The sequence below is a fragment of the Musa acuminata genome, chromosome BXJ1-8, assembly GCF_036884655.1.
Source record: "Musa acuminata AAA Group cultivar baxijiao chromosome BXJ1-8, Cavendish_Baxijiao_AAA, whole genome shotgun sequence".
NCBI classification, from domain to species: domain Eukaryota; kingdom Viridiplantae; phylum Streptophyta; class Magnoliopsida; order Zingiberales; family Musaceae; genus Musa; species Musa acuminata.
The window spans coordinates 20,559,486-20,586,296 of record NC_088334.1 but is presented as its reverse complement, the minus strand read 5'-3'; the positions used below and the strand labels follow the sequence as shown (position 1 = coordinate 20,586,296).

Here is a 26,811-nt window from a genome sequence, read left to right as displayed (position 1 = left end):
TAATGCAATGATTTGAAATTACATATCTAAAACTTGATAGTTGCACTTCTCTTTTTTTGTTGATGATAAAGGGGGAGAAGATATGATGATATGAGAATCATATATAGATATAATATACTTTGATATTTTGATACCATGATAATTTAAAATATTTATTGTAATGATGATGTATGCAATGCAATGATATGCATATAATGTATTGCATATATTCATGATGAAATATTGCTTTGACTTGAATTCAACTTAAATTCAAAGTTCTATCAATATAACATATCGATAGGGGGAGTTAAGGTTAACTCCATCATCAATTAGTTGTCATCATCAAAAAGGGGGATATTATTGAATCTCGGATTTTGATGATGAAACCAATTGATGTGTTTATGATCTGATCTGTGTTTTGAGTGACACAAGAAGCTTTGATTAGGGAGAGACAATTAAAGCAGGAAGAATCATGTTGGGTCGGAGTGGAACATGTTAAAAGATTGGACGTTGAGCCGGAGGATCGATCGACGTATCGACAGAAGGCCTCGGGCCATGGGTTCGAGTATCGGGCCAAGAAGAGCAAAAATTATGCCAAGACAATCGGAGTTACGAAAGTCAACTAGCCGATTGAGCAATAGGGGCCGCAAGAGAGGATGATACGCCGAAGAATTGGATAAGGCGTCGAAGAACTAATGACATGTCGGACAACATTTAACTAGCTTTATAATAATTGTTTAGATCAAAGTAGGTTTTAGGTGTAATTGGGTTAAAATTAGGCTAACTCAATTAGGAGCCAGTTGGGCCCAAGTTTGGGCTGTGTTGGGCTAAGTGAAAGGCTCAAACAAGTGACCCAACAAGTAGAATCGTCATGGCACTGTCTCCGAGATTGTGTCAGGTGGTAGTACCATCCAAACTCATTCTCTAAGAGACTATCAGGCGGTGATACCACCAGACTGGGTGGTGATACCGCCCAGTGGTAGGGTGTCAGGTGTTAGGATCGAGTCGGCACTAAGAGGGGGGGTGAATTAGTGCAGCGGATAAATCATGTCGGTTCGAGAATCTCGTTCGATAAAAAAATATTTCGACAAAGCCCATATATAAAATATTTAACTATAAAAGCATATTTGTAAGCGTAATGGAAGTAAAGTAAGTAAGGCAGTTTGTAGTAAAGGTAAATAGCAAGAATAAAAATGCAAACCAAGTTTTATAGTAGTTCGATCGCCGTGACCTACATCCACTCCCGATTCCTCTTACATCAAGGCCACTGACATTCACTAACGATCTTCTTTCAATGGGCGAAGATCAACTACCCTTTTACACTCGATTATCCTTTTGACAAGTTCAGGAGAAAACCTTTACACCCCAACTTACTCCTCTCTTAAACCATACTAACACTTAGAGCTTGAGAAGAGTTCTCACAAGATTGTAATAGTGTTTTTCTACTTTTTTGCTCTCAGTTCTTATGTGTATTAACTAGGGATGAGAGAGGTATTTATAAACTCCAAATGGATTCAAACTTGGAGTCAAAATTGGTCTTATCCTGGGTATTGGCGGTACCACTGCCTGCAGCACTGACATTGGACAGTACCACCACCTAGGAGACTATGTGTAGGCGGTACTACCACCTAGACTGATGGTACCACCACCTGATAATCTCTCGAAGATTGAGTCTGGGCGGTCTGGCGTTACCACCGCTCGATGGTCTCTCGGTGATTGAGTCTGAGCGGTACCACCGCCCAAACTAGCGGTGCTACCGCCTTACACAGTCTCGGAGATTATGCCACCGACGGTTCCACCAATTTGGGTCACTGTTTGGGCCTTTCACTTGGCCCAATACAGCCTAAACTTGGGCCCAACTGGCCTCTAATTGAGTTTACCTAATTACATTCTAAACCAACTCAATTAGACTCTAATTAACTCGATCTAGACATAATCGATGGTTCTTCTAGCACTTCGTTTGATCCTTTGGTGCATCGTCATCTCCTTAAATGTATTGCCCAATCAGCATGTTGTCTTCTCGCAAAATCTAATCTCCTTGGCGCAATGTCCGATCTTCTTAGCCTAAAGCCCGAATTCAAAGACCGAAGCCTTCTGCCAACACGTCGACCGATCCTTCGGCCAGACATCTAATCTTCTGGCATGTTTGCTCCGGCCCAACATTTGATTCCTCCTACTTTAATCGATTTGCCTCTTTTGATCGAAGCTAATCCTATGTCACTTAAACGCACATTAGATAACAAATACATCATTTGATTTCATCATCAAAATATGAGATTCAACAATCTCCCCCTTTTTGATGATGACAACTAATTGATGACGGAGTTAACCTTAACTCCCCCTATCAATATGTCATATTGATAGAACCTTAAATTTAAATTGAATTCAAGTCAAAGCAAATTTAATCATGAATATTTGCAACACATTATATATGTATATCATTGCATTGTATGCATCATTATCATAAGTTTTGCATGCATCATCATAAATATTTCAAATCATCATGGTGTCAAAATATCAAAGTATCTTACATCCTACCATGTATGATTCTCATATCATCATATCTTCTCCCCCTTTGTTATCAACAAAATGGAGAAGTGTAACTATCAAGTTTTAGAGATATGCAAGTTTTGCAACATACAAGCTAGCAAATTTTTTATCACTTTACAACATGCAAGCTAGTGAATTCTTTCTTCTTTTTTGAGAAGTACAAAATAATATATTTTTATATTTTCTTGAAATATGCAAGCTAGCAAACTTTATTTCTCTTGTGATTTACAAGATAGCACATCTTCTCTTTTGAGATGAGTAAGCTAGCACGTTTTGCTCTCTTTGCGATGCGCAAGCTAACAAGTTATAGCTTCTTCTTGCATATATCATCATACAAGCTAACAGATTTTATCCCCCCCTTTGTCATTGTAAAAAAGAACAGAAGAATACAATTTTGTAATTCTTTTTCCCTTTACAATAATTTTCAAAACATAACAAAGATAAATATCAAATTTACATCAATATTCCAATCTTTATTCCAATCATAAAAAATGAAAGATTAAGTCATGATTTTTGACATCTCTTCTTTTGTATATAGAAGGAATGATAGGAAACAATCTTGATTCAAAAAGAAAATTCAAGTCTAAAAATCAAGAAATCAATATCATGATCCGAAAAATGTATAAGAAGAATTTATTCATTTGGGAGATCTAACATGTCTAAGTTTATCATTCAAGCTAGAAAATTTAGTTCTCTTGAGATGCTAGCTATTTTCTTTCCCCCTTTTGTTATTGTAAACAAGAAAGAAGAAGGGAAGAACATAATGGTGTAAATGTTCAAGTCATCAGAAAAAAGATTAATTTGGTGATGAGATATACAATTTATGAATACAAAAGAATATTATTAATAAATCATGACATGAAAGATATTAATATCAAATCATGAATATTATAAGACATGATTTATTTCAACAAATCTCTTCTTTTATAAATAGCAAAAAGAAACATAGGAGATCAAATGATATAATGTCTTGATTCATACATAAGAAATCTCAAGTTATAAATCTTAAAAAATCAAGATAAAGCTCATTCAAATTCAAATTGTCAAATCAAAATCATTTTTAAGATATTCATAAAAAAAGACATATATAGATTCATTAATCTCTCCCTTTTTTTTTATCAAGATTCAATTATATTATGAGATATACAAATCATAATTACAAAAGAGTCATATAAAAATCATGACGTGAAGGATATTAATGTAAAAAATCAATTCATGAATAATTCATCTTGACAAATCTCTCTTTTAGTAAATAATGAATAGAATCATAGGAGATCAAATAATATATCTTAATTCAAATAAATCTCAAATTATTAATGTTAAGAATCAAGAATCGTTTGGATAAATCTTCTCTTAGACAATGAATGTTGGGAAATCTTGGGGGCGACATCACATACGCAGCGGAAGAACAAGAAAACAAAATCCCCGATTCCCAAAGAGATGTTCGTCGTCGTGCGAAGATTTGTGCGTAAAATCCGTGAAACTTAAAATTGCGTATAAAGTAGATTGTGCTACCTAGGGAGATCGTATATCCCTGTTTCCTTGCAGATCTTTAGGAGAGGGTGAAGGAGGTCAAGCGTCCTCCTCTCTAGCGGTGATCCACACAGCAGGGCTGCAACGACGCTCCTCAAAACTCCAGGCCTGCTCTGAGGTGGAGAGGGGAAGGAGAATAGGAGAGGCAAGCAAAGGCTCTAGCCTATGAGGCTCTGAATCCCTCCTATTTATAGAGGTCCCCTGTCAAACCCTAATGGATCCTCGCCTAATGGGTATTGGATTTGCATCCAATAACCCAAGCCTTTTAGATTAGTGGATCTCTATCCAATAATCTCTCATGGGCTCTTATTGGATCTCGTCCATGGGATCCAATAATTCAGGTGCTTATTGGATATCCAATAAAACAAGGGCTCCGTCGGATATCTCATATCCGAACCTCTACTCATCGCAATGCCTACTATATGTGTGTGACCCTCTAGGCCCAATATCGAGCTGGCTGTGAGTCATACCTGTTAGAACTCCTTCTAACTCAATGAATTATTATCTCTGTAATAATTCACTTGACTCATCGACTACGAACGTACTAGGCCACTACGTCATGTCCCCAGACGATATAGGGGAATCCAATCTATTTGACCTGTCTGTCCTCAGTTACCGTGTACCTATAATCCCTCATCCATCTAATATCCCAGAGACCGTATATCGAGTATGGTGCTGTCAGACCCATGCGGTTTCTACTCGAGTCTCGCTCTAATCGGATTCTCCCGGAGAACTCTTTCTCTCTCAACCCGAATGACCCTGGCCAGGGATTTGTCTAAACAAGAACACATGGGATATTCCTCTCATGACGCCGAGAGTGGATGATCCTCTATAGACACTCAATAGCCCTCGTAAGGTCGACTACCATTCCCAATGCCCAGCTATACTAGATCTGGGACAGCCAAACCTATAAGTCCGGTATCAAAGAGTGGAGCACTCATATAGGACATCCTTGGTGTCTCAAGTCTAAGGACCAGATATATCACTAGGATTATGGAATCGCTGTCTGACAATAAGGCATCATCAACCATCTAGCATTCCGTAAGCGGATCAATCAGTGAACTCATTCTCTAATGAGCACTTGTAATGTATCCCTAGTATCCCTACACGAGCAGCTATGAGACCAGCTGTATCATATGGACGGGTATACAGCACACCAGTCTATCTGGTTATCACGATGTCCCTCTCGAGTAACCTGTGACCGGGATTATTTAGGATCTGTGTTTAAAGGTGAAATGATCTCATTATCGTGATCTCATCACGATCCAATTCCCATTGCACAAATCTAAGGACATCAGAATATATATATGTGTTGAATCTCGGATTTTGATGATGAAGTCAATTGTCATTTGTTATCTAATCTATATGTTGAGATAAGTGTGCAGGATTAACTACGATAAAAATAAGATATGCAGCAGCAGTTGCGCCAGAGTCAAGACAATGATCACGTTGGGAGTTTGAGAGTTCGATGGAAGTTCGGATAGTCGTCGGATGTTCTGCGGGAACAAATCCGAGAAGTCCATGAGCTTGCCAAAGAAGCTCGTCGGAACTCGCCAAGTGGATCGTCGCAAGTCTAGGAGTTTGCCGGAAGTCCGCAGGAGCATCACCGAGGGATCATCGGATGATCAACGGAAGTTCGCCGAAAGCTCGCCGGAAGAAGCGATTAACGCACCGGAGCAAGTTGCAGTAAATGTCTTAGGAAATATCGTAGTTAGCACAATGATTAAGTTAGAAATGGGAGGTGATCCCATTAACTTAATCTTGGGGCAATTGGGCCCCTGAAAAACCCAAATTGGGCTGAATGGATCAACCCATTCGGACCTTGATTTCTACCAGGCGGTTGAACCGCCCAAGCCAGGCGGTGGCACCGCTTGGGCTCAGTCTCCGAGCGAGACTGGGCGGTGCAACCGCCCCTGACAGGAGGTGGCACCGCCTAGGCTCGGTCTCCGAGCTCTGGCTGAGCGGTGCAACCGCCTCAATCAGGTGATGGCACCGCCTAAGCTCGGTCTTCGAGCTCTGGCAGGTGGTGTAACCGCCCCTGACAGGAGGTGGCACCGCCTAGAGGCTCAGTCATCGAGCTTTGCCAGGCGGTGCAACCGCCTCAGTCAGGCGTTGCAACCGCCAGATCCCGGAATTCCGGGAATTGACAGTTTTGAGCTCCAAATTCAAACTGGATTGGGGCCTATAAATACCCCACCCTTTCAGCACTGAAAGGGCACCCAGAAACCATGAAATTCTGATTTTACTTTGTGATTTTTAGAGCTCAAAAGTGTTGTATGAGTTGAAAGTTCTTCCTCTTTTCTTCCAAGTTCTAATCTATTAAGAGAGGAAAGGAAATTCTGTAAGGGTTGTCTCCTAAGCCCATCAAAAGGAGTGAAACTGTAAAAGGGTGGTTGGCCTTCGCCTATTGAAGGAAGGCCTCTAGTTGACGTTTGTGACCTCGTCGGTGGAGGAAGCCAAAAGTGGAGTAGGTCAAGATTGACCGAACCACTCTAAATCTCGGTTTGCATTTACTTTGAGCATCTTATCTTTACTGCAAACCTCCTCAAAAGCTTACTGCCTTCTGCGCATATACGATCGTGTTTCAAGCTCTGCATTTTCCGAATCGACGTTTGGACGTAAATCAGTTTTATCGTACGAACATCATATTTCAGTTTGCGCTTACATTTTAACTTTCATCATAACTGCAAACTGCCTTCATAGATTTCCTTTAACTACATCTCGCTTGATTACAAGTTAAAGAGATTTACGAATCGGCTCTTCTACCAAAATCATTTTTATCATACGAACACTTTTTTAATCGTCGAAAGTTTTCCGCTGCACTAATTCAAACCCCCCCCCCCCCCCCTCTTAGTGCTCTTGATCCTAACAATATGTATATATGAAATAGTTATAAAGTGATATATGCCAAAATATAATAAGCAAAAAGATTCTGTTTCAAGTCACACGTGTCATCACTCACGTGATTGGCTTGCTGGGCACCTATGACTAGTAAGTAAATCATATGTGAATCAAGAAAAATATTTCATATAAAATACATCTCAAGTCACAAACATCGATAAATGATTCGATGGGATATATCATCTCATTATTAAAACAAATCATACGAAAAAGTATCCAAAATCATCATCAAAATCACTTTTCAAAAAATTCAATGAAAGCAACGTAGATAGATTCCTATAAGATTAAAGATAGCTCAAGTTTTTTTAGTTCTAAATTTTATGATTGATTTCATGTTCAATTCTTTCATATAAAGACCATACTTCATTATTTATAATCGAAAAATAATATGAAAATCATAGAAATCGTCAAGCTCAATAAACTATAAATTGCCCTAAAATTATCATTACTTCAAATCACCATGCATAATTATAAAATTATCAAGCAAGATACTAAGACTTTTTAACATTTCCATTGCATCATTACATCATTATGCATCATTAATTCATCAAGCATGATTTCATTAAACATGAAGCATTTTTAATCAAAATTATTTTGTTTGTTATAATACATTTTTCTTTTTAAGTGAATCTAACTTTTCATGCTTAGTGCTAGGAGTTAACATGCAATTGTCATGATCAAATTTTTTTTAATTTTTTAAAAACACTAGAAAGATAATCATGATCCCAAAAACTTTTAAGATTTTCATTAAATCATGCAATTTAAAAAATATATATATATAATTTTTCTAAACTAATTTAAAATAACTCATAAAATACATCATGTAATTTCAAAATAAAGTAACGAGATTTTGGTTACCTCATCGTTGAAAGCCGTTAAAGCGTAGTTTGACACCTCGCCTTTGTTGGATTGTTCTTCATCTTCGGATGAACTTGATTCGTCCCAAGCCATCTTGAGTGTTTTCTTCTTTTTTTGTAGCTTCTTCTTTATAGGTTCATTTTTGTTCTTAAATTTTTGTTTTAAAATTTTTTTAAGCTTTATAGTCAAGAGTTCAAAGTCATCATCACTTGAGCTTTCGTTTATGTGGTCTTCATTTGTTCTAAGTGTCAAATCATTCATGTTCTTTGGAATGTTGTTCTCAAGCTCTTCATGAGCCATATAACTAATTCCATAGGCCATCAATGACCTAATCAGTTCTTCAATGGGAAAATGGTTCAAGTTCTTTGATTCTTGTATTGTCATGATTTTAGGATCCCAACTTTTTGGAAGAGATCTTAATATTTTGTTAACAAGTTCAAATTTTAAAAAACATTTGTCAAGAGCTTTTAAACTATCAATGATATCCGTAAAACGGGTGTACATGTCAATAATGGTTTTGCTTGGCTTCATTCGAAATAGTTCAAAATCATGCATTAAAAGATTGACTTTAGACTCTTTAACTCTATTCGTGCTTTCGTGAGTGATTTCGAGTGTGTGCCAAATATCAAAAGTCGTTTCATAAACAGAAACTCGATTGAATTCAGTTTTATCTAAAGTGCAAAATAGAGCATTCATAGCTCTAGCATTTAAAGAAAAAATCTTCTTCTCCAAATTATTCCATTTGTTCATTGGTTTAGAAGATTTTTGAAAGTCATTTTCAATAATTCTCCATAAATTTAAATCCAAAGAAAGCAAGAAAAATCTTATCCGAGTTTTTCAATAAATGTAGTCTGCCCCATTGAACATGGGAGGACGAACGATAGAAAAGCCCTCTTGAAAGCTGAAAGGAGTCATTTCTCTTGGGTATTAAACCAAATGAGAAAGACGTGGGTTTGATACCAATTGTTAGGATCGAGTGAGCACTAAGAGGGTGGGGTGAATTAGTGCAGCGGATAAATCACGTCGGTTCGAGAATCTCGTTCGATAAAAAAATATTTCGACAAAGCCCATATAGGAAATATTTAACTTTAAAAGTGTATTCGTAAGCGTAGTAGAAGTAAAGCAAGTAAGATAGTTTGCAGTGAAGGTAAATAGCAAGAATAGAAATGCAAACCAAGTTTTATAGTGGTTCGGCCGTTGTGACCTACATCCACTCCTGATTCCTATTACGTCGAGGCCACCGACGTCCATTAACGATCTTCTTTCAATGGGCAAAGATCAACTACCATTTTACACTTGATTCTCCTTTTAATAGGTTCAGTAGAGAACTTTTACACCCCCACTTACTCCTCTCTTAAACCACACTAACACTTAGAGCTTGAGAGGAGTTCTCACAAGATCACAATAGCGTTTTTCTACTTTTTTGCTCTCAGTTCTTGTGTGTATTAACCAGGGATGAGAGTGGTAGTTATAGACTCAAAATAGATTCAAACTTGGAGATGTATTAACTAGGGATGAGAGGGGTATTTATACCACCGCCTACAATACTGATACTAGGTAGTACTACCGCCTAGTCTAGTGATACTACCACCTAAGAGATTGTGTTTGGGTGGTACCACCACCCAAACTAGCGATACCACCAGCTGATAGTCTCTCGGAGACTGAGTCTTGGTGATACCACCACTTGACAATCTCTCGGAGATTGAGTTTGAGCGATACCACCACCTAGACTAGCAGTACCACCGCTTGACATGGTCTCAGAGACTGTACCACCGACGATTCTACTAGTTTGGGTCACTGTTTGGGCCTTTCACTTAGCCCAACATATCCTAAACTTAGGCCCAATTAGCCCCTAATTGAGTTAACCTAATTATATTCTAAAATGACTCAATTAGACTCTAAACTAACTTGATCCAGACATAATCGATTACAAGCGAATCCTATGTTGTCTAACATGTCATTGGTTCTTTCGGTGCTTCGTCTGATCCTTCAACGCATTGTCCTCTCCTTCGACGTATTGCCCAATCAGTATGTTATCTTCTCACAACATCTGATCTCCTTGGCGCAATGTCTGATCTTCTTGGCTTGATGCCCGAATTCATGGATTGAAGCCTTATGCTGACACGTCGATCGATCCTCCGGCCCGATGTCCAATCTTCTGACATGTTTACTTCGGCCCAACGTATGATTCCTCCTATATTAATTGATTTGTCTCTTTTGATCGAAGCTAGTCCTGCGTCACATAAATGCACATTAGATGACAAACACATCAATTAATTTCATCATCAAAATTTGAGATTCAATATCAGGCGGTGGTACCGCCAAACTGGACTAGGTGGTGGTACCGCTTAGTGTCAGTGCTGCAGGCGGTGGTACAACCAATACCTCGAAAATCTGGGATGAGATACTTTTAGGCTCCAAGTTTGAATCCACTTGAGGCCAATAAATACCTCTCTCATCCCTGGTTAACATATACAAGAATTGAGATCAAAAAAGTAGAAAAACGCTATTGTAATCTTGTGAGAACTCCTCTCAAGCTCTAAGTGTTAGTGTGGTTTAAGAGAGGAGTAAGTGGGGGTGTAAAGGTTCTCTCATAAACTTGTCAAAAGAATAATAGAGTTGTAAGGGTAGTTGATCTTTGCCAATTGAAGGAAGATCATTAGTGGATACCAATGGCCTCGACGGAAGAGGAATCGGGAGTGGATGTAGGTCACGACGACCGAACAACTATAAAATCTAGTTTGCATTTCTGCTTTGCTATTTACATTTATTGCAAACTGCCATACTTCTTCATTACTTTAGTTGCACACTCTTACAAACGTGTTTCAAGTTAACATCTTTCCGAAATCAATTTTAATCGAACGAAAAATTTTTGAACCGACATAATTTTATCCACTACACTAATTTTGTTAGGATCAAGAGCACTAAGGGGGGGGGGGGGTGAATGCAGCGGAAAACCTTCTACGATTAAAAAAAACTACGTTCGTTCGATAAAAGTGATTTCGGTAAGGAAACCTGATTCGTAAATCACTTTAACTTTTGATTAAGCGAGATGCAGCAAAGATATAAATGCAGTTTGCAGTTATGGTTCAAATCAGATAGTAGGCACAAGCTGAAATATGATATTCGTACGAAAAAACTGATTTACGTCTAAATGCTGATTCATAAATCACTTGATTAAGCGAGATACAGTTAAAGAAAGAATATAAAGGCAGTTTGCAGTTATAATTGAAATCAAAACGTAAACGCAAACTGAAATATGATGATCGTACGATAAAACTGATTTACGTCTAAACGCTGATTCGGAAAGTGCAAAGCTTGAAACCCGATCGTATATACGCAGAAAGCAGTAAGCTTTTGAGGAGATTTATAGTAAGGATAAGATGCTCAAAGTAAATGAAAACCGAGATTTAGAGTGGTTCGATCAATCTTGACCTACTCCACTTTTGGCTTCCTCCACCGACGAGGTCACCGGCGTCCACTAGAGGCCTTCCTTCAATAGGTGAAGGCCAACCACCCTTTTACAGTTTCACTCCTTTTGACGGGCTTAGGAGACAACCCTTACAGAATTTTCTCTCCTCTCTTTAAAGATCAGAACTTGGAAGAAAAGAGGGAGAAGAACTTTTGGCCTTTACAACAATTTTGAGCTCTAAGAATCACATAATAAGATCACGATTTCGGTGGTTTCGAGTGCCCTTTCAGTGCTGAATGGGTGGGGTATTTATAGGCCCCAACCCAGTTTGAATTTGGAGCTCAAAATTGTCAATTCCCGGAATTCCGGGATCTGGCGGTTGCACCGCCTGACTGAGGCGGTTGCACCGCCTGGCAGAGCTCGAAGACTGAGCCTCTGGGCGGTGCCACCTCCTGTCAGGGGCGGTTGCACCTCCTGCCAGAGCTCGAAGACCGAGCTCAGGCGGTTCCACCGCCTGACTAGGGTGGTTGCACCGCTCAGCTAGACCTCGGAGACCGAGCCCAAACGGTGCCACCTCCTGGCTGGGGCGGTTGCACCACCTAGTCTCGCTCGGAGACTGAGCCCAGGCGGTGCCACCGCCTGGCTTGGGCGGTTCAACTGCCTGGCAGAAATTAGGGTCCGAATGGGTTGATCCATTCGGCCCAATTTGGGTTTTTCAGGGGCCCAATTGCCCCAAGATTAAGTTAATGGGATCACCTCCCATTTCTAACTTAATAATTGTACTAACTACGATATTTCCTAAGACATTTACTGCAACTTGCTCCGGTGTGTCAATCGCTTCTTCTAGCGAGCTTCCGGCGAACTTCCGTCGATTATCCGATGAACCCTCGGTGATGCTCCTGCGGACTTCCGACTAACTCCTGGACTTGCGACGATCCACTTGGCGAGTTTCGACGAGCTTCTTTGGCAAGCTCATGGACTTCTCGGATTTGTTCCCGCAGAACCTCTGACGATTGTCCGAACTTCCGTCGAACTCTCGAACTCTCAACGTGATCATTGTCTTGACTCCGGCACAACTCCTGCTGCATATCTTACTTTCATCGTAGTTAATCCTACACACTTATCTCAACATATAGATTAGATAACAAATGACAATTGACTTCATTATCAAAATCCGAGATTCAACAAATTTACCCCCCTCTCAGTGTCGACTCGATCCTAACAGTAATAAGTGATTATTGGGTAGAGCCTCACTAATCTAAGAGGCTTAGGTAGTTGGATGGAGATCCAATACCCAATATGACAGGATCCATTAGGGTTAAGTTGATAGAGGGCCTCTATAAATATTAGGGAACCAAAGGGCCATGGGCTAGATTCTTTTTTACTACCATCTCCTATTCTCTTCTCTCCCTCTCCTTCTCATACTATAGCCTTATTTGGAGCATGTGGATAGCAAGAAAGGGCAGCCTCTTCTTGATTCCGTGGTGTGTGCGAGAAAGAATATTGGATAGCTATTTGATGAGCGTCTTCGTAGCCCTTACTGTGTGGATCATCGTTAAATAGGAGGGCATTTGAACTCTTTTATCCAATCCCATAGATCTATAGAAATTCAGAGATATACAATCTCCCTAAGCAATTATCTTGTGTGTAGTTTTTCGGTTTCACAGGTTTTTACGCACCAACTTTTGTACGACGATAAGAAACTTTTTCCTACGAAAATTTTAAGATTTTTATTTTTTATTTTTTTACTATGCATGTGATGATATCGTCCCAAATTTTCTAACATAAACTAACTGATATATTCAAGAATCAATAAAATAAAATTTAAATATTTCAAAATTTGATAGGTGAATCGGCCAATTCTTTTGGAATTATGCAGATCGCTTATTTTGCCTACTCAAGAAAAATCAGATTAATATTTTGAATATAAAAATTTATAGATAACTACTTTCGAATCGTCTGCTCACTGTTTGCTTTCTGTTTAATGCCAATAAACCAAAATTTATTCTCACATTTTTAAATCCACCCCTCGATCTCAGCCATCCGCCAACGTGGCACCGACGGAAACTTCTAGTCGGTGATATATTTCGCTGAGATCTGGATGCAGTGCCGACCGTCCAGCTGTCGGATCCGAAACAGAGTTCGTCCACAGAGTCGGCTGGCACCCATCAACATGATAACCATCGAAACCCGGAAGGGAGAGAATAAGAGCGAGGGAGTGCGTGGGAGAGAGGGCGCGGCAAAACCGACCATTCTACGCGCGTAGAGAGAGAGAGAGAGAGAGAGAGAGGATGGCATCTTCATCATCAGCAGGGGAAGAGGCTCGTCCGACACGGATAATGATCGGGGTGAACGAGTCGTCCATACGGGGATACCCGCACCCCTCCATCAGCAGCCGCACCGCTTTCGACTGGACTCTACAAAAGATCGTCCGATCCAACGCCGCTGGGTTCAAGCTCCTCTTCCTCCACGTTCAGATTCCCGACGAAGACGGTACCCCCAAGTCCAAACACCCACGCACTCTTACTCTCTTCCCCCTTCCTCCTCTTTCTCCTTCTCCTCCTCTCTCTATTCTCCCCTCTTCGGGTGTACGGCCGCTTTTTGGTTTTAGGGTATGGCGATTTTGGATCTCTTGCCCTTCCGAACTTCCACCGTTCTGTTTGGATCGAATCCTAAATCCAAGAGGGAGAAGGGATAATTAATGATTTACACTCTCGTCGTCTCTGTTAACTTTGCTTTAAATTCGAATACTTTTCAGCAGTCGTTCAAATTTATATTATTTTCGTGTTCTATGGTTAAATCCTTTGCTTTTGAATCATGCATCTTTACTAATTGCTACTTAGTCTGCGTTGCATTAACTTATGAGTTGTATTATTCTGGGAGGAGGGAGAGGGAGAGAAAGGGAAGGATGAGGGAGGTAGGGAGGGAGTTTGTTGGAACCTTGTGGAGTGAATTGTGTCATGCATATGCTTGTTAAAGGAACTAACGTCTGTAATCCTCAATGAAGCTACTTAAGGTTATGCTATCTTGATTCATTACCATTTTAAGCTAGTTACCGCCTTAAACCAGCTACACTTGCCTAGTGCACCTGCTGATCCTTCATCTTTGTGAACTATACGTTGGTTATTAATGCTTGAAATAGATTGAAGCATAGAAGGTGATCCTAAGGCTCCAGGGTTGCAAAATTCTTCTTGACCTGCTGTTTATAATTTCTACTAATTATTTTGATTGAAAACCAACGCACTGCTTTGTATCTTATTATCTCAAGCAAAAAGCTGCTACATTGCTTAACAGTTTTTCTGATTCCCTTTATAGCTACCAACATTAGGAGTATGGGAATGACAAAGGAAATGCACTCAAAAAGGGGATATGAAACACTTGTAAAGCAGCCACGGGAATTTGTCTAAGGTTTTTTCAGTGGGTCCCTGTCTGAATCCATCAAATGGAGAGGAATTTGCCATTCTTAATCTCAATGACACTTCTAATTTAAGCCTTGTTCCAGATGTGTTGTTTCTAACGAAACCAATATGGATCGGCTGAAAATGTTGTAATGCCACTCTGAAACTCATTGTTTTTAGTAAATAATGCTTATTATAATCATTTCTGTTTTGTAACAATAATAATTCGGAGCAACCAAAACTTGGCCTAAAACTGCCAAAACAACCAAATTCAAGCAGGCCAAAACTGCCAAATTGTGCCCAGATCTGAAACTGAAATTGGATCAAGGATGATATTTATGCATGCAATACTGGGCATAATGCTGTCATACTTTATTGGCAGCATGGCAATGGTCTTGATGAGATAAAATAAATTGCTCACTCTCAAGAAATAAATTTCATGGTAGTTAGGGCTGTCGACAGCAAAGTATCTGACTGGATTTTAAAACAAAGTGACCGTACTTTGGTGCTATTAGTAGGGATAGTTGTGGATTCCTCTTTCCTACTTTGGAAGTATAATTTAGAGAAACACATAGGCTTCATATTTGTCTGTGTTTTGTATATACAAATGCAGTAGCATATGCATACACTTACATATATCAACATTGATTTGTTAGGTGCATAGGCTGAGTACTGCATTTTGCCATTAATATTTGATGGAGAATGTTTCATGGTCTCCTCATGATTATGTGAACTGTGAAAAACACTGATATTGCATGAATTATCTTTTGCTGCTTTGAAGGTGTAGATGATACATAGATTAGAGGAAATGTCTGGCACATGATCTTCAAATTATTTGCAGATACATAGTTTTATATACTAGCACATGATCTTCAAACAATGATACATAGTTTTATATACTAGCACTTAATTTCTTTTCATACAAGGAACTAAATCATTTGTAAACAAATAAAATCATACCTTTATCATGAGGAGAATATATTTCCTAGTCGACAAAACAAACTCTAATCACTCAAAAATATTGATTTGTATCATGATTTAACCCGCATTTTGCACATGATTGAGTCCTCTGCGGTGGCTTCCCTTACCAAATCTAGATGTCCGGACCCTCTTGTTACCACTTTCTGATTCATTTCTTCTCTTAATTTTTTTTAGTAAACTTGTCCTTGCTATTCCTACTCCTGATATTCGAAAATTCTCTTTATTGTTCTGTACCAATGCTCGATCTCTCCTTCCAACATAAAGGTGGCAAAAGAAATCTTCTAATCATCTAAGCAATTTAAGACATCAAATATTTTTTCCATTCGCATCATCTATTGTTCTGCCACTATTAGATTATAAAATAGGGAGGACTATGCTTCTTAAATTATTCCATTCCTGATCTATTCTGATTTGATATCCCTGATCAATAATTTTATCCCACACAATTACTTAGAAGAAGATGAAGCAAGAGGCCTAGATGTCCTTGTCATCCTAGATTCCTAAAATATATAAAAGAAAATTACCATCGATTACTATATAATTTAATAAACATCAATATATTTCGCACATCAAACATATCAAATATCTCAGTGATCCTCAAATCATGCTCTAATATCACCTTTGTCACACCCCTCTAAATTAACACATTCGAGAGGTGTGAATCTATCTTAAATCAAGAATATTATATTTCATCCATAATCCGCGATCTAAGATCCAAACTAACATTTGAGGACATTGAAAAATATTCAAACATTATTCATATCCATAAAACCTATGTATTTTATAATCATGCATCACATCACTCGATAATTCAGGAAACCCAAAGCAAATTTAACAAAACATTAACAACACTTATAATCCACCAGTGTGAGAATCTATATAATTGCAAAACCAACCATTTACTACAAGTTTATATCATCGTAAACTAAACTTAACATTTCAAAATTCCAAATGTAAGAGGTCTTCTAAAGCTTTTACATGATATATCAATTCAGATTCATCGACAACATTTCATTACACACAAAATGCACTTATACAACAATATAACAACCCACAAAGACTTGTTTACAAGTTGAATAGCTTTCTACTACTTCAGCCCAATTCCAACATTTCAGTGAGCGACAAGCTAACCTAAAAAATTTATATAGCAACAGAATGAGCTACAAAGCTCAGGAAGTGACAAATATATCCATCACGAGAGAGGACAATTTGAAACAAACTTGGTATCAAAATACAAGGTAGGATACAAGAACTTATAGATATCTACTCATTGAATACAGAATCGCAATGTTATTTCATTCGAAGCATGTTTTGTTTATAACAATGGAGTAAAGAGTAATTGGAATATATCAATGATGTAAGAGGCATTTCAGAGCATATCAATGACATATGAAACATTTCAGAGTATATCAATGACAAATAAAATATTTTGGAATATATCAACGGGCAAATAAGAAACAAAAGCTCAAATGTAATATTTGACATTGCATTCATTTCATTCTTATTCAAAGCACATATAGAAACTCGTAAGTAATACTTTGGATATCATATCAAAAATATAGAGGGTGCAGTGGGATCACTGACATAATATCGTCCATTCATTTATGGATGACCATCAGACAAAAGTCTCCAACGTTTTGGAGCTCTATCCACCCATGTTTAGATGAAGTCAGAGGGGACCGATAGAATATCGTGGGCTCTAAGCATAACTACCTTTATCATTTTTTATAAATGTTAACATTATCCCATAAACACTAGAGTACAAAAGGACATTGTGAGTAATAACATTGGTGCATATTGAAAACACATGCAAAACAATGAAAATATACATGTAAACATAATATTTCACATAATACATTCAAATAATACATAATATTTCACATAATACATTCAAATAGGAAAGGAATTAAGGACCAGAGCATACAAGAGTTCAAAGCTCGATTAAATGTTCTGGTTAAAAAACAAAGAATATTAGATGAATTCAATTTCAAAAAGATGAAACAAAAATAGGCAAAATTGACAAAAGTTTCATTTTGGCAGAATTTGAGAGACGCACTACATGAATTATTTGAATAACCAGTTATGCTCCAAATTACTCAAAATAGGTTGCATTTGAAAGATATATCAATCTACTTTTAGATGAATCAAGTTTTATACGAATTGGAGTTTCTAACAGGGAGTTACGAATAATTTAGTGACAAAAGGTTAAAAAACATCATCTCTGTTTGCCGAATCCATAGGGTTGATTAAAACAGATGTTTCAGTAGGCATTTGTGCTCCAAATCTTTCAAATCAGGTATACACAGAAAGATTTATGAGTTAGTTTTCAATAAAACAGGTTTTGTCGTAATTAGAGTTTTCAACATAGAGTTATAAGAAATTTAGTATCAAAAGGTTAGAAATTGCGGTCTCTGTTTTACAGATTTCATAGGGTTAATTGAAATAGAAGTTTGGGTAGGCATTTGAACTTCAAATATTTCAATTCCGGTATCAAAAGAAAGATCTATGAGTCTACTTTCACATGAATAAGATTTTGCTCAATCAAAATTCGGTGCAGAAAGTTAGGACTAAAACAAAGCATAGAGGTCAGATTATTGAAAAATTTTATATTCATAGTTTTGTATCTAAACAAAAGAAATATTTGGTGCTAAGTCGAAATCTTTCGAATTATTCAGAATTAAGATGAAAACAAAGATTAAGATTATTGTAGGATGGGGTTAGAAACTTGCCTTTGAAATTTTTGATCCCAGATGAGAGGATTTGAGCGAGAAAACCCTAAGCTCCAAATTTTTTTTTTCTTCTTCTTCCTCTTTTCCTTTCTTCTCCACCAATGCTGCCTTCTCAGGTTCCTTAAGAACGAGGGCAGAGGTGTAGAGGCAGTGGAATTTGTCTTTTTTTGTATATTTTTCAGTTTAGTCCTTGTATTATTCATATTTATGATTAGGTCCTCAGAGTTTACAAATAGGTCCTCAGATTTTTTTTACTACTAGGTCTTATAAACAATTCAAAACAGATTCTTACATTATAAATAAGTCCTTATGAAAATTCAAAAATGAGGGGATTACACTCTCCCCCTCTTAAAAGAAAAATTTAGTCCTCTATTATTTTGAATTGTTTATAAGACCTATTTTGAACTTATTTTGTAACTTTAGCATGAAAGTGTATTATGGCTGACTATTTTTCTCTCTACTATGGCCAACAAAAAGGATTCGATGACATGGACAGTATCTATGCATCACCCGATGATTTCCAGAGCATGCATCAGAAAGAGAAGATAAGAGGGATTCACTTGCTGCAGTACTTTGTAGAACACTCTCATCAACTTGGGGTAATTGAAATTGGTTGAGAGGCCTTATCCTTTTTAGTTTGTCAATAAGAGTATTGACTTATACCTAGATGGAAAATTTTATCAAAAGTGATACTATAAATTTGCTTTTATGATATTTTGTTATGATTTGCAGATACAATGTGAAGCCTGGATAAGGAAGGGTGATCCAAAAGAAGTTATATGCCAAGAGGTAAAGAAGGTTCAGCCAGATATTTTGGTTGTAGGAAGCCGTGGTCTTGGACCCTTCCAAAGGTATTAGATTGTTATTTTTTGCTTCTGTTGGGATTAATTCATTTTATATATGTTCATTCTGAAATTGCTAGTTTGCATACTTTAATTTCTTGCTCTGCTTTATGGTCGTCAAGCTGTGTGTGCTTTGATCCATGTATTAGTATCTATGACCAACACTTCCGCATGATGTTCGATATATATTTGAGAGTCAACATGCTTTGTTTTTTTTATTATCATGCCTATTGGACTTGACTTTTGTTGCTTGTTTGAGTTTTACTTATTAACTATTATATAGTTTAGGCATTAGATACTTTATCGCAGCAAGTTGAACATTAGAATTTATTGTTTAAGATCTTTCTGCCATAAAAAATATTATAGGTCACACTGGTAGAGACTTTTTCCTACTTTCAGAGTTTTATTATTATGATTTTTTTTTTACCGCAGATAAAGACTGGTTATTTCATAATGCAATGAGATTGTAATGAAGCTATGAGAAATGTTTGATTTCTGTACTTAGGACATATGGAGGTGAGACTTCCCTTAGAAGTTGTTGGGTTCTGTGATTAAAGTGAACCCGATACTTGTTTGTATTGCCATTATTCTCCTATTGTGACACTTAGCCTTCTTTATAGTTTTCTTATTCAGTTGTCTCTTTGTTTTCTGCAAGTTATTGTTGGGAACTTTTTTGAATCTTGATTGGCAGTCAAAATTTTAAATTTTAATGCCATCTTGGTGCAATTATACTAAAATGATATTGCAAGAGTACCGAGAAATCAGTGCTGAAGTACCAAACAATATTTGAGTAGTAATTTAAGCACATTATTAATTTAAGTTTCTGCCACTGATAGGTTTGCTGTTTCAGTACTCTAAGATTACCCTTCTGTCATGAAGTAGTTGTTATTATCTTCCTAAACAGAAAAATTCTTTTTTTAATAAGTTTCAGCTTGTGTTTCTACTAATTCTATTTCTGTTGGTCACCCTAATCATTCTTTGGAACACTCAATTCTTCATAAGTGGTTCTATAACTGAAAAGAGAGGTCTCTGTTTAAAAAAATTCCATCATGGAGGTTGTTATATCCAGAAAACAGTTTAATCTGTTGCATTAGATGTTCCATGGTTCTTTTTTTAAATCCTTAGCAGTTCCATTGACATCTTATAGTTTCCTTTGCATCTCTCTTAGCATCAGTTTACAATCTAAAATATGGGGTACAATTATTATAATAATATATTTGTAGTATTCAAAAATTAATTTAAAATCAATCTGACTAAAAATAGATAAAGATAGATTTTTTTTTTCACTCAGGGTATTGTATTCTCTTTTTAAGTGGATTTTGATAAGAGGATTTTTTTTTTTAAATTGAATCTTAATATAACAACAATAACAAAACTGCAAGTCCTAATTATTTGGAGTCGACTACATGAATCTTTTGTTATTATTGAGATATATAAAAAGTCATATGTTTAATTAAGTTTAGAGTACTTGAATTTTTATTATAGTTTCTATTAAAGTTTTTTAGGTCTTCCTATACCTGTACCACTAACATTAATCATTTCACCTCTCTTGACTATTGTATCTGGAGGTCTACTAAACATATGCCCATACTAACAATTCTCATTTTATCATCTATCGAGGTAATATCTAGTTATTCACGAATAAAAATAATATTTTTTTAAATTTTTTCTGGTAACTCCATGCATCCATCTTGACATTCTCATCTTGGCAACATAAACTTTTTTGTATATGTTGTTTTTTAACTGTCCAATACTCAGATCTATGAAAAATATTTCTTTTTTAATTTTTCCTAGGAACTCCATGTATCTATCTTGACATTCTTATCTCGACAATATAAACATTTTTGTATTTGCTGTTTTTTAACTGTCCAATACTTAGATCTATGAAGTATTGTTAGTCTCACAGTTGTCTTATAAAAATTTTTTTTAGTCTTAAAGGTATTCGATGATCACACAAGACTCCTGAGTCCCTTACCATTTTAACAATCTTATTTTTACTCTATGGATAAGAATTGATCCAAGAGACCTAATAAATAGAAAAAATAAAATTAATTATTTGATTATTAAATTTGAGATTTTCATCATAAGACTCTTAATCTTCGTAAGAATTGAAGGTACCACCTAGCTTAGTTGGTAAAGACTTTGATAGAGTATCACAGTCCTGGGCTCGAATCTCGCCTTTGCTATTTACTCTTTGTCAAAAAATAAAAAAAAATCTTACTAAGAATCTCCCTTATTTCTTTATTAAGGACTAGTAGAACCCCTTTATATTCATCAACGGATGAGTCTGAGTCCCGGTCCACAAGGAGGGGGGCAAGGTGGTCTGCTGCCGGAGAGAGAGGTTCTCCTACTCTCCTAGTTTCGTTATTATAGTAATTTCATTATTTTTTAGCATTTAAGAGATAGTTGATTTGGTTTAGATTAATTGTGAATTTTCTTATAATTTTTGATAAATTATTTCAAAGTTTTAGATTAAATCATGAAATCTGCGTTTTAATGATTATTTAAAAACTGAGTTTTAGATTAAGATTTAGATCATATTGTATTTGCTCTAACCTACAATAAATTTATATAATTTTACCAAGTATTCACGATTTATTGAATTTTTAATTTTAAAAATGTTAGTTTTTTGATAGTTTATTTTATGAGAAATATTTTTAGAAAATTTACATTTTTAGTTTGATATTTTTGCATAATTATTATTCTAAATTTTTTAATTTTTTTATTAAAAAAAGAAAACATAATGATTTGTTTGAGGAATTGATTGGGTTTGGGTTTAACCTGAGCTAGGTTTGGGTTCAACCTATCCTGAGACCTAAGCTAAACCTAGGCATGGATCGTGAGTCATCATTGGCCATGCAGCCTAGAGGCCTATGTGGTTCAGGGCTTGGCGCATATGTTGTCTCTGTGGGTTGGCCTAGAAAGTCATGTGGCTAATCTCGGCTTGGTCGTATGTAATGCAGCTCGGCACAACCGAACGCCTGAAGCCCATGCTCGTTCCAATCAGCCAATGTTGACGTCCAACCCGTTGTCCTCTCCCTTATGGTGGACAAGTGCAATGCACATGATCCAATTGGGCTTCTATGTTCTGATCCAGAGTTGAACCTGTAACCCTTGTTGTCGTTAGCATGTGTGATACACATGACTAGTTTTGTAGGTGGGATTAGAGCTCGGCCCAGCACATGCGTGCAGGGATCTAGGCCCTTGCAGTTGCCCTCTTATTGCTAGTTAAACCCTGTTCCAACATCGCTTGTGGCTCGACCTAGCATTGTGCAGAGCTCAACCTTATCCAATTTAACTGTTAATTTAGGCCAAACCGAATCATTTTGATTGGCTCAAGATGATTTATTGTGACTGAATCAATTTTGACTGGTTCAAGCTTGTTTAACCAAAGTTAAACTCAATTAAGTTTAAATTAGATTAATTTAAGGTGTTTCCATACTAGTCCTAAAAAATGTCATATGCACCATATTAAAGTCTAATTTTAAGCTATACTAGGAAGGACAACAATCCCTTAAGTTAAGTAGATTTTAACGCTTTGGTTTAGCCCTACATCAGGAGTTTCTAATGATAGATTGAGTTATAAAGGTTTGATGGATGTACTATTGTCAAATCCAACAAAGTTAACATGTTAGTTATCCCATCAGGTTGGGTCGTGATACTTTTATTTTGGCCTGTCAAATTTGTTCATTGTTTTCTTGTGTGTGTGTGGGGTATGGAATTTCTTTTCTGAAGTTCTTGAACTCTTTTTTAATGCAAGTTCTTTTAGATTAATTTGGTGCTAGTAACATATTCTGATTTCTTTTATTTAGTTTCCAAATTAGATGATTTCTCTGCACAGCATATTAAGTGAATGGCAGACATAGTGTTTGGAGATTGTCCACTCGTCCTCTAGGGTTGGTGCAAAGTGCAGTTTATTCATGTGAATATTGTTTAAAGGAATTTCTGTTCTCACATGTGAAGAAAGATATGGCATGATCATTGAAGCATATATGCAAGGCTGAATTTAGCTTTTATAGCGGAACTAAATATGGTGCATGGCCTGGACCATTTAATCCTCAAGTTTCTGGTTGCCTTCATGAGATGTGTTGACTTGATATCCTTTTGAAAAAAATTTTAACTCCGTCATAGAAGGCTTCATAATTTTTGTTTATTAATGGAGATAATCATGTTCTTGTTTGTAATGACATTAAATTCATGTATTTATCAAAGTTTATTCACTCCTTTATGAATGTTATTAACTAAGTAGTGCACGTTTTATTTTTCTTTTTCAGGGTTTTTGTCGGAACTGTGAGTGAGTACCTGGTGAAGCATGTAGATTGCCCGGTGGTTACCATTAAAAGGAAGGCTGACGAGGCTCCTCATGATCCAATTGATGATTAGTGTTCAAAAACTGTGTAATATTGCTGGAAATGCACATTTCTCGGAACAAAACCAAGTTGAGATTTTTATGGATGTGTCTCAGCTTTATTTTGGATGATAAAACAGAAAAACTATAAGTTGTGTTTAAGTTATGCTCATGGACATGACTGCCTCAAAATAATGTATCAAGAATTCTGGATGTTTGATCGTGGCATTTTTTTTTCTCGCAAGTTCCAAACGGGTTGCTTTCGCTTTCTTTTATTTGAGCAGTGTCCTTATCAGCCTTCTGGTTGATATTTGAGAATTTCTTTTTGATGAATTTTTAGAAAATGTTTTTGACTATGGCTTTTTCTTCCATAGTGTTTTTATTTTGAAAAATATTCAAATAGCGTGAACTATTTTATCTATCTAATTTTGAACAGTTAAGCTTAAATTTATTTTTTCAAAACAATGGGTTTGCATCGTCCGTTCAGTAAAATCTTACTAATCAACTCAGGTTAAAATGATTTATGCTGGTTTAATATTTTTTTTAAAAAAAATTATGCTGGTTTAATTTTGTTTTATTAAGAAAATCTACAAAGTGATTGTTATCTGCACGGTGTTGTTCTGATAAGTAATTTTTTTATTGTTCATATTTGTCTCCCCTTGTCTTTCATACATGGATACGTGGGTTGATGTTCTTTGTTTTCTTCTTTGTTCTTTGTGTTTTTTCATTTCTTCTTGAATTAAGAACACAACATCACTTAACTATATTGTTGTTTATATATATGTATATATATATATAAATATATACATATGTATATATATATATATATACATATATATATATATATGTATATATATACATATATATATATATATACATATATATATATATATATATGTATATATATGTATTTATACATATGTATATATATATATATATGTATATATACATATGTATACATATGTATACATACATATGTATACATATGTATACATATGTATACATATGTATGTATACATATGTATACATATGTATACATATGTATACATACATATGTATACATATGTATACATACATATGTATACATATGTATACATATGTATACATATGTATGTATACATATGTATACATATGTATGTATACATACATATGTATACATATGTATACATATGTATACATACATATGTATACATATGTATGTATACATATGTATACATATGTATACATATGTATGTATACATATGTATGTATACATATGTATACATATGTATGTATACATATGTATACATATGTATACATATGTATACATATGTATACATACATATGTATACATACATATGTATACATATGTATACATATGTATGTATACATATGTATACATATGTATATATATATATGTATATATATATATATATTCTCATGAATAGTGTAGTATTTAAAGCATATTTCCTTATTTGATGTTTATTTGTTAAATACCAATATTGTTAGGATCAAGTCGGTACTAAGAGAGGGGAAGGGGTGAATTAGTGCAGCAAATAAAAACGACGTCGGTTCGAAAATCTTTCATTTGATAAAAGCTCGTATCGAAAATGTAAGTTTAATTTGAAAACGTACATAAGCATAGTGAAAACAGTAAGCAAGTAAGACGGTTTGCAATAAGGGAATGAAAAGAAAAATAGAAATATAAACTGAGTTTTATAGTGGTTCGGTCGTCATGACCTACATCCACTCTCGATTCCTCTTCCGTCGAGGCCATCAGCATCCACTAACGATCTTCTTTCAACTGGCGAAGATCAACTACCCTTTTACACTCTTTCTCCTTTTCGCGGGTTTAGGAGACAACTCTTACAAGTCTCTCTTTCTTAGACCTCACTTCTCCTTTTAGATGAACTTCTAAATACTAGAAAGAAGTGAACCTAAATCCTAAGAGAGTTTCCCAATTTTTCTCAAGTATTTTTCTTTATTTTTCAACTCAATTTTATGCTCAATTCTTGCTACTCAATGGAGGAATAGCTGGGGTATTTATAAAACCCAAATAACTTCAAAATTAGAGCTAAAAAAGGTCTCATCCCGGGTTTCTCGGGTTCCAGCGATACCACCGCCTGCACCACTAACATTGGGCGATACCATCGCTTGACATAATCTCAGAGATTGTGCCACCGATGGTTCCATCTATTGGGTCATTGTTTGGGCATTTCACTTAGCCCAACACAACTTAAACTTGGGCTCAATTGGCTCTTAATTGAATTGGCCCAATTCCAGACCCAATTACACCTAAAACCTATTTTGATCTAGACAATTATTACAAAGCTTGAATCAAATCTCATCCGACATGTCATTGGTTCATCAACGCTTCGTCCGATTCTTCGACGCATTGTCCTCTCTTGTGGCCTATTACCCAATCGGTGAATTGACCTTTGCAACTTCAATTTTCTTAGCATAATTTTCACTTTTCTTGGCCCGATACCTGAACCCATGGCTCGAAGCCTTTTGTCGATTCGTCGATCGATCCTCTAACTCAAAGTCCAATCTTCGGACATGTTCCACTCCGGCCCAACATGATTCTTCCTACTTAAATTGTCTCTCATTGATCGAAGCTTCCTACATCACTCAAAACGCAAATCAAATCATAAACACTATCAATTAGTTTCATCATCAAAATCCGAGATTCAACAATCTCCCTCTTTTTGATGATAACAACCAATTGATGACAAAGTTAACCTTAACTCCCCCTATCAATATTTCATATTGATAGAATCTTGAATTCAAACTGAATTCAAGTCAAAACAATATTTCATCATGAATATTTCATCATTATCATAAGTTGAAGTATTGCATGCATAATACCAAATCATCATGTATATTTTTAAAATATAAAATCATCATTACATGCATGATTCCAAATCATTATTCATCATGTCATGCATTATCATCATACCTTCTCCCCCTTTGTCATCAACAAAAAGGAAAAGTGGATCTAGCAAATTTTTGAGATATGCAAGTTTTATAACATACAAGCTAGCAATAATTTTGAGATACAAATTTATAAATTTTACTTCTTAAGATAGGCAAGATAACACTTTTGCTTCTCTTGATATTGCAAACTAGAAATTATTGGTTATGTTCAAGATAGCAAGTTCTTTCTTCTCTTTTGAGAAGTGCAAGCTAGCAATTTTTCTCCTTATAATTTGTAAGCTAGTAAATTTAGCAAGTGTTGTTATATCATATTAGAACATATAAGCTAGCAAATTTTATATCATTTTAGAGCATACAAGCAATT

The 26,811-nt window shown here is 36.1% G+C and overlaps 1 protein-coding gene across 1 annotated transcript; it reads left to right on the top strand.

Annotated features, from left to right (window-relative positions):
- The first annotated feature begins 13,434 nt into the window (after positions 1-13,434).
- Positions 13,435-23,744, top strand: LOC135587672 (universal stress protein A-like protein). Its single transcript, XM_065079311.1, has 4 exons — positions 13,435-13,726; positions 18,819-18,940; positions 19,074-19,192; positions 23,458-23,744. The coding sequence occupies exons 1-4, from the start codon at positions 13,525-13,527 to the stop codon at positions 23,564-23,566; spliced, it is 552 nt and encodes a 183-aa protein (XP_064935383.1). The 5' UTR covers positions 13,435-13,524; the 3' UTR covers positions 23,567-23,744.
- The last annotated feature ends 3,067 nt before the right edge of the window (positions 23,745-26,811 follow it).

What these genes read in the sequence shown, in the direction of transcription:
- LOC135587672 (XM_065079311.1), top strand. Translation starts at nt 13,525, where the DNA reads ATGGCATCTTCATCATCAGCAGGGGAAGAGGCTCGTCCGACACGGATA. An exon ending in TCAGATTCCCGACGAAGACG is followed by an intron (nt 13,727 to 18,818) that starts GTACCCCCAAGT and finishes GCCAACAAAAAG; the next exon opens with GATTCGATGACATGGACAGT. An exon ending in GGTCTTGGACCCTTCCAAAG is followed by an intron (nt 19,193 to 23,457) that starts GTATTAGATTGT and finishes TTTCTTTTTCAG; the next exon opens with GGTTTTTGTCGGAACTGTGA.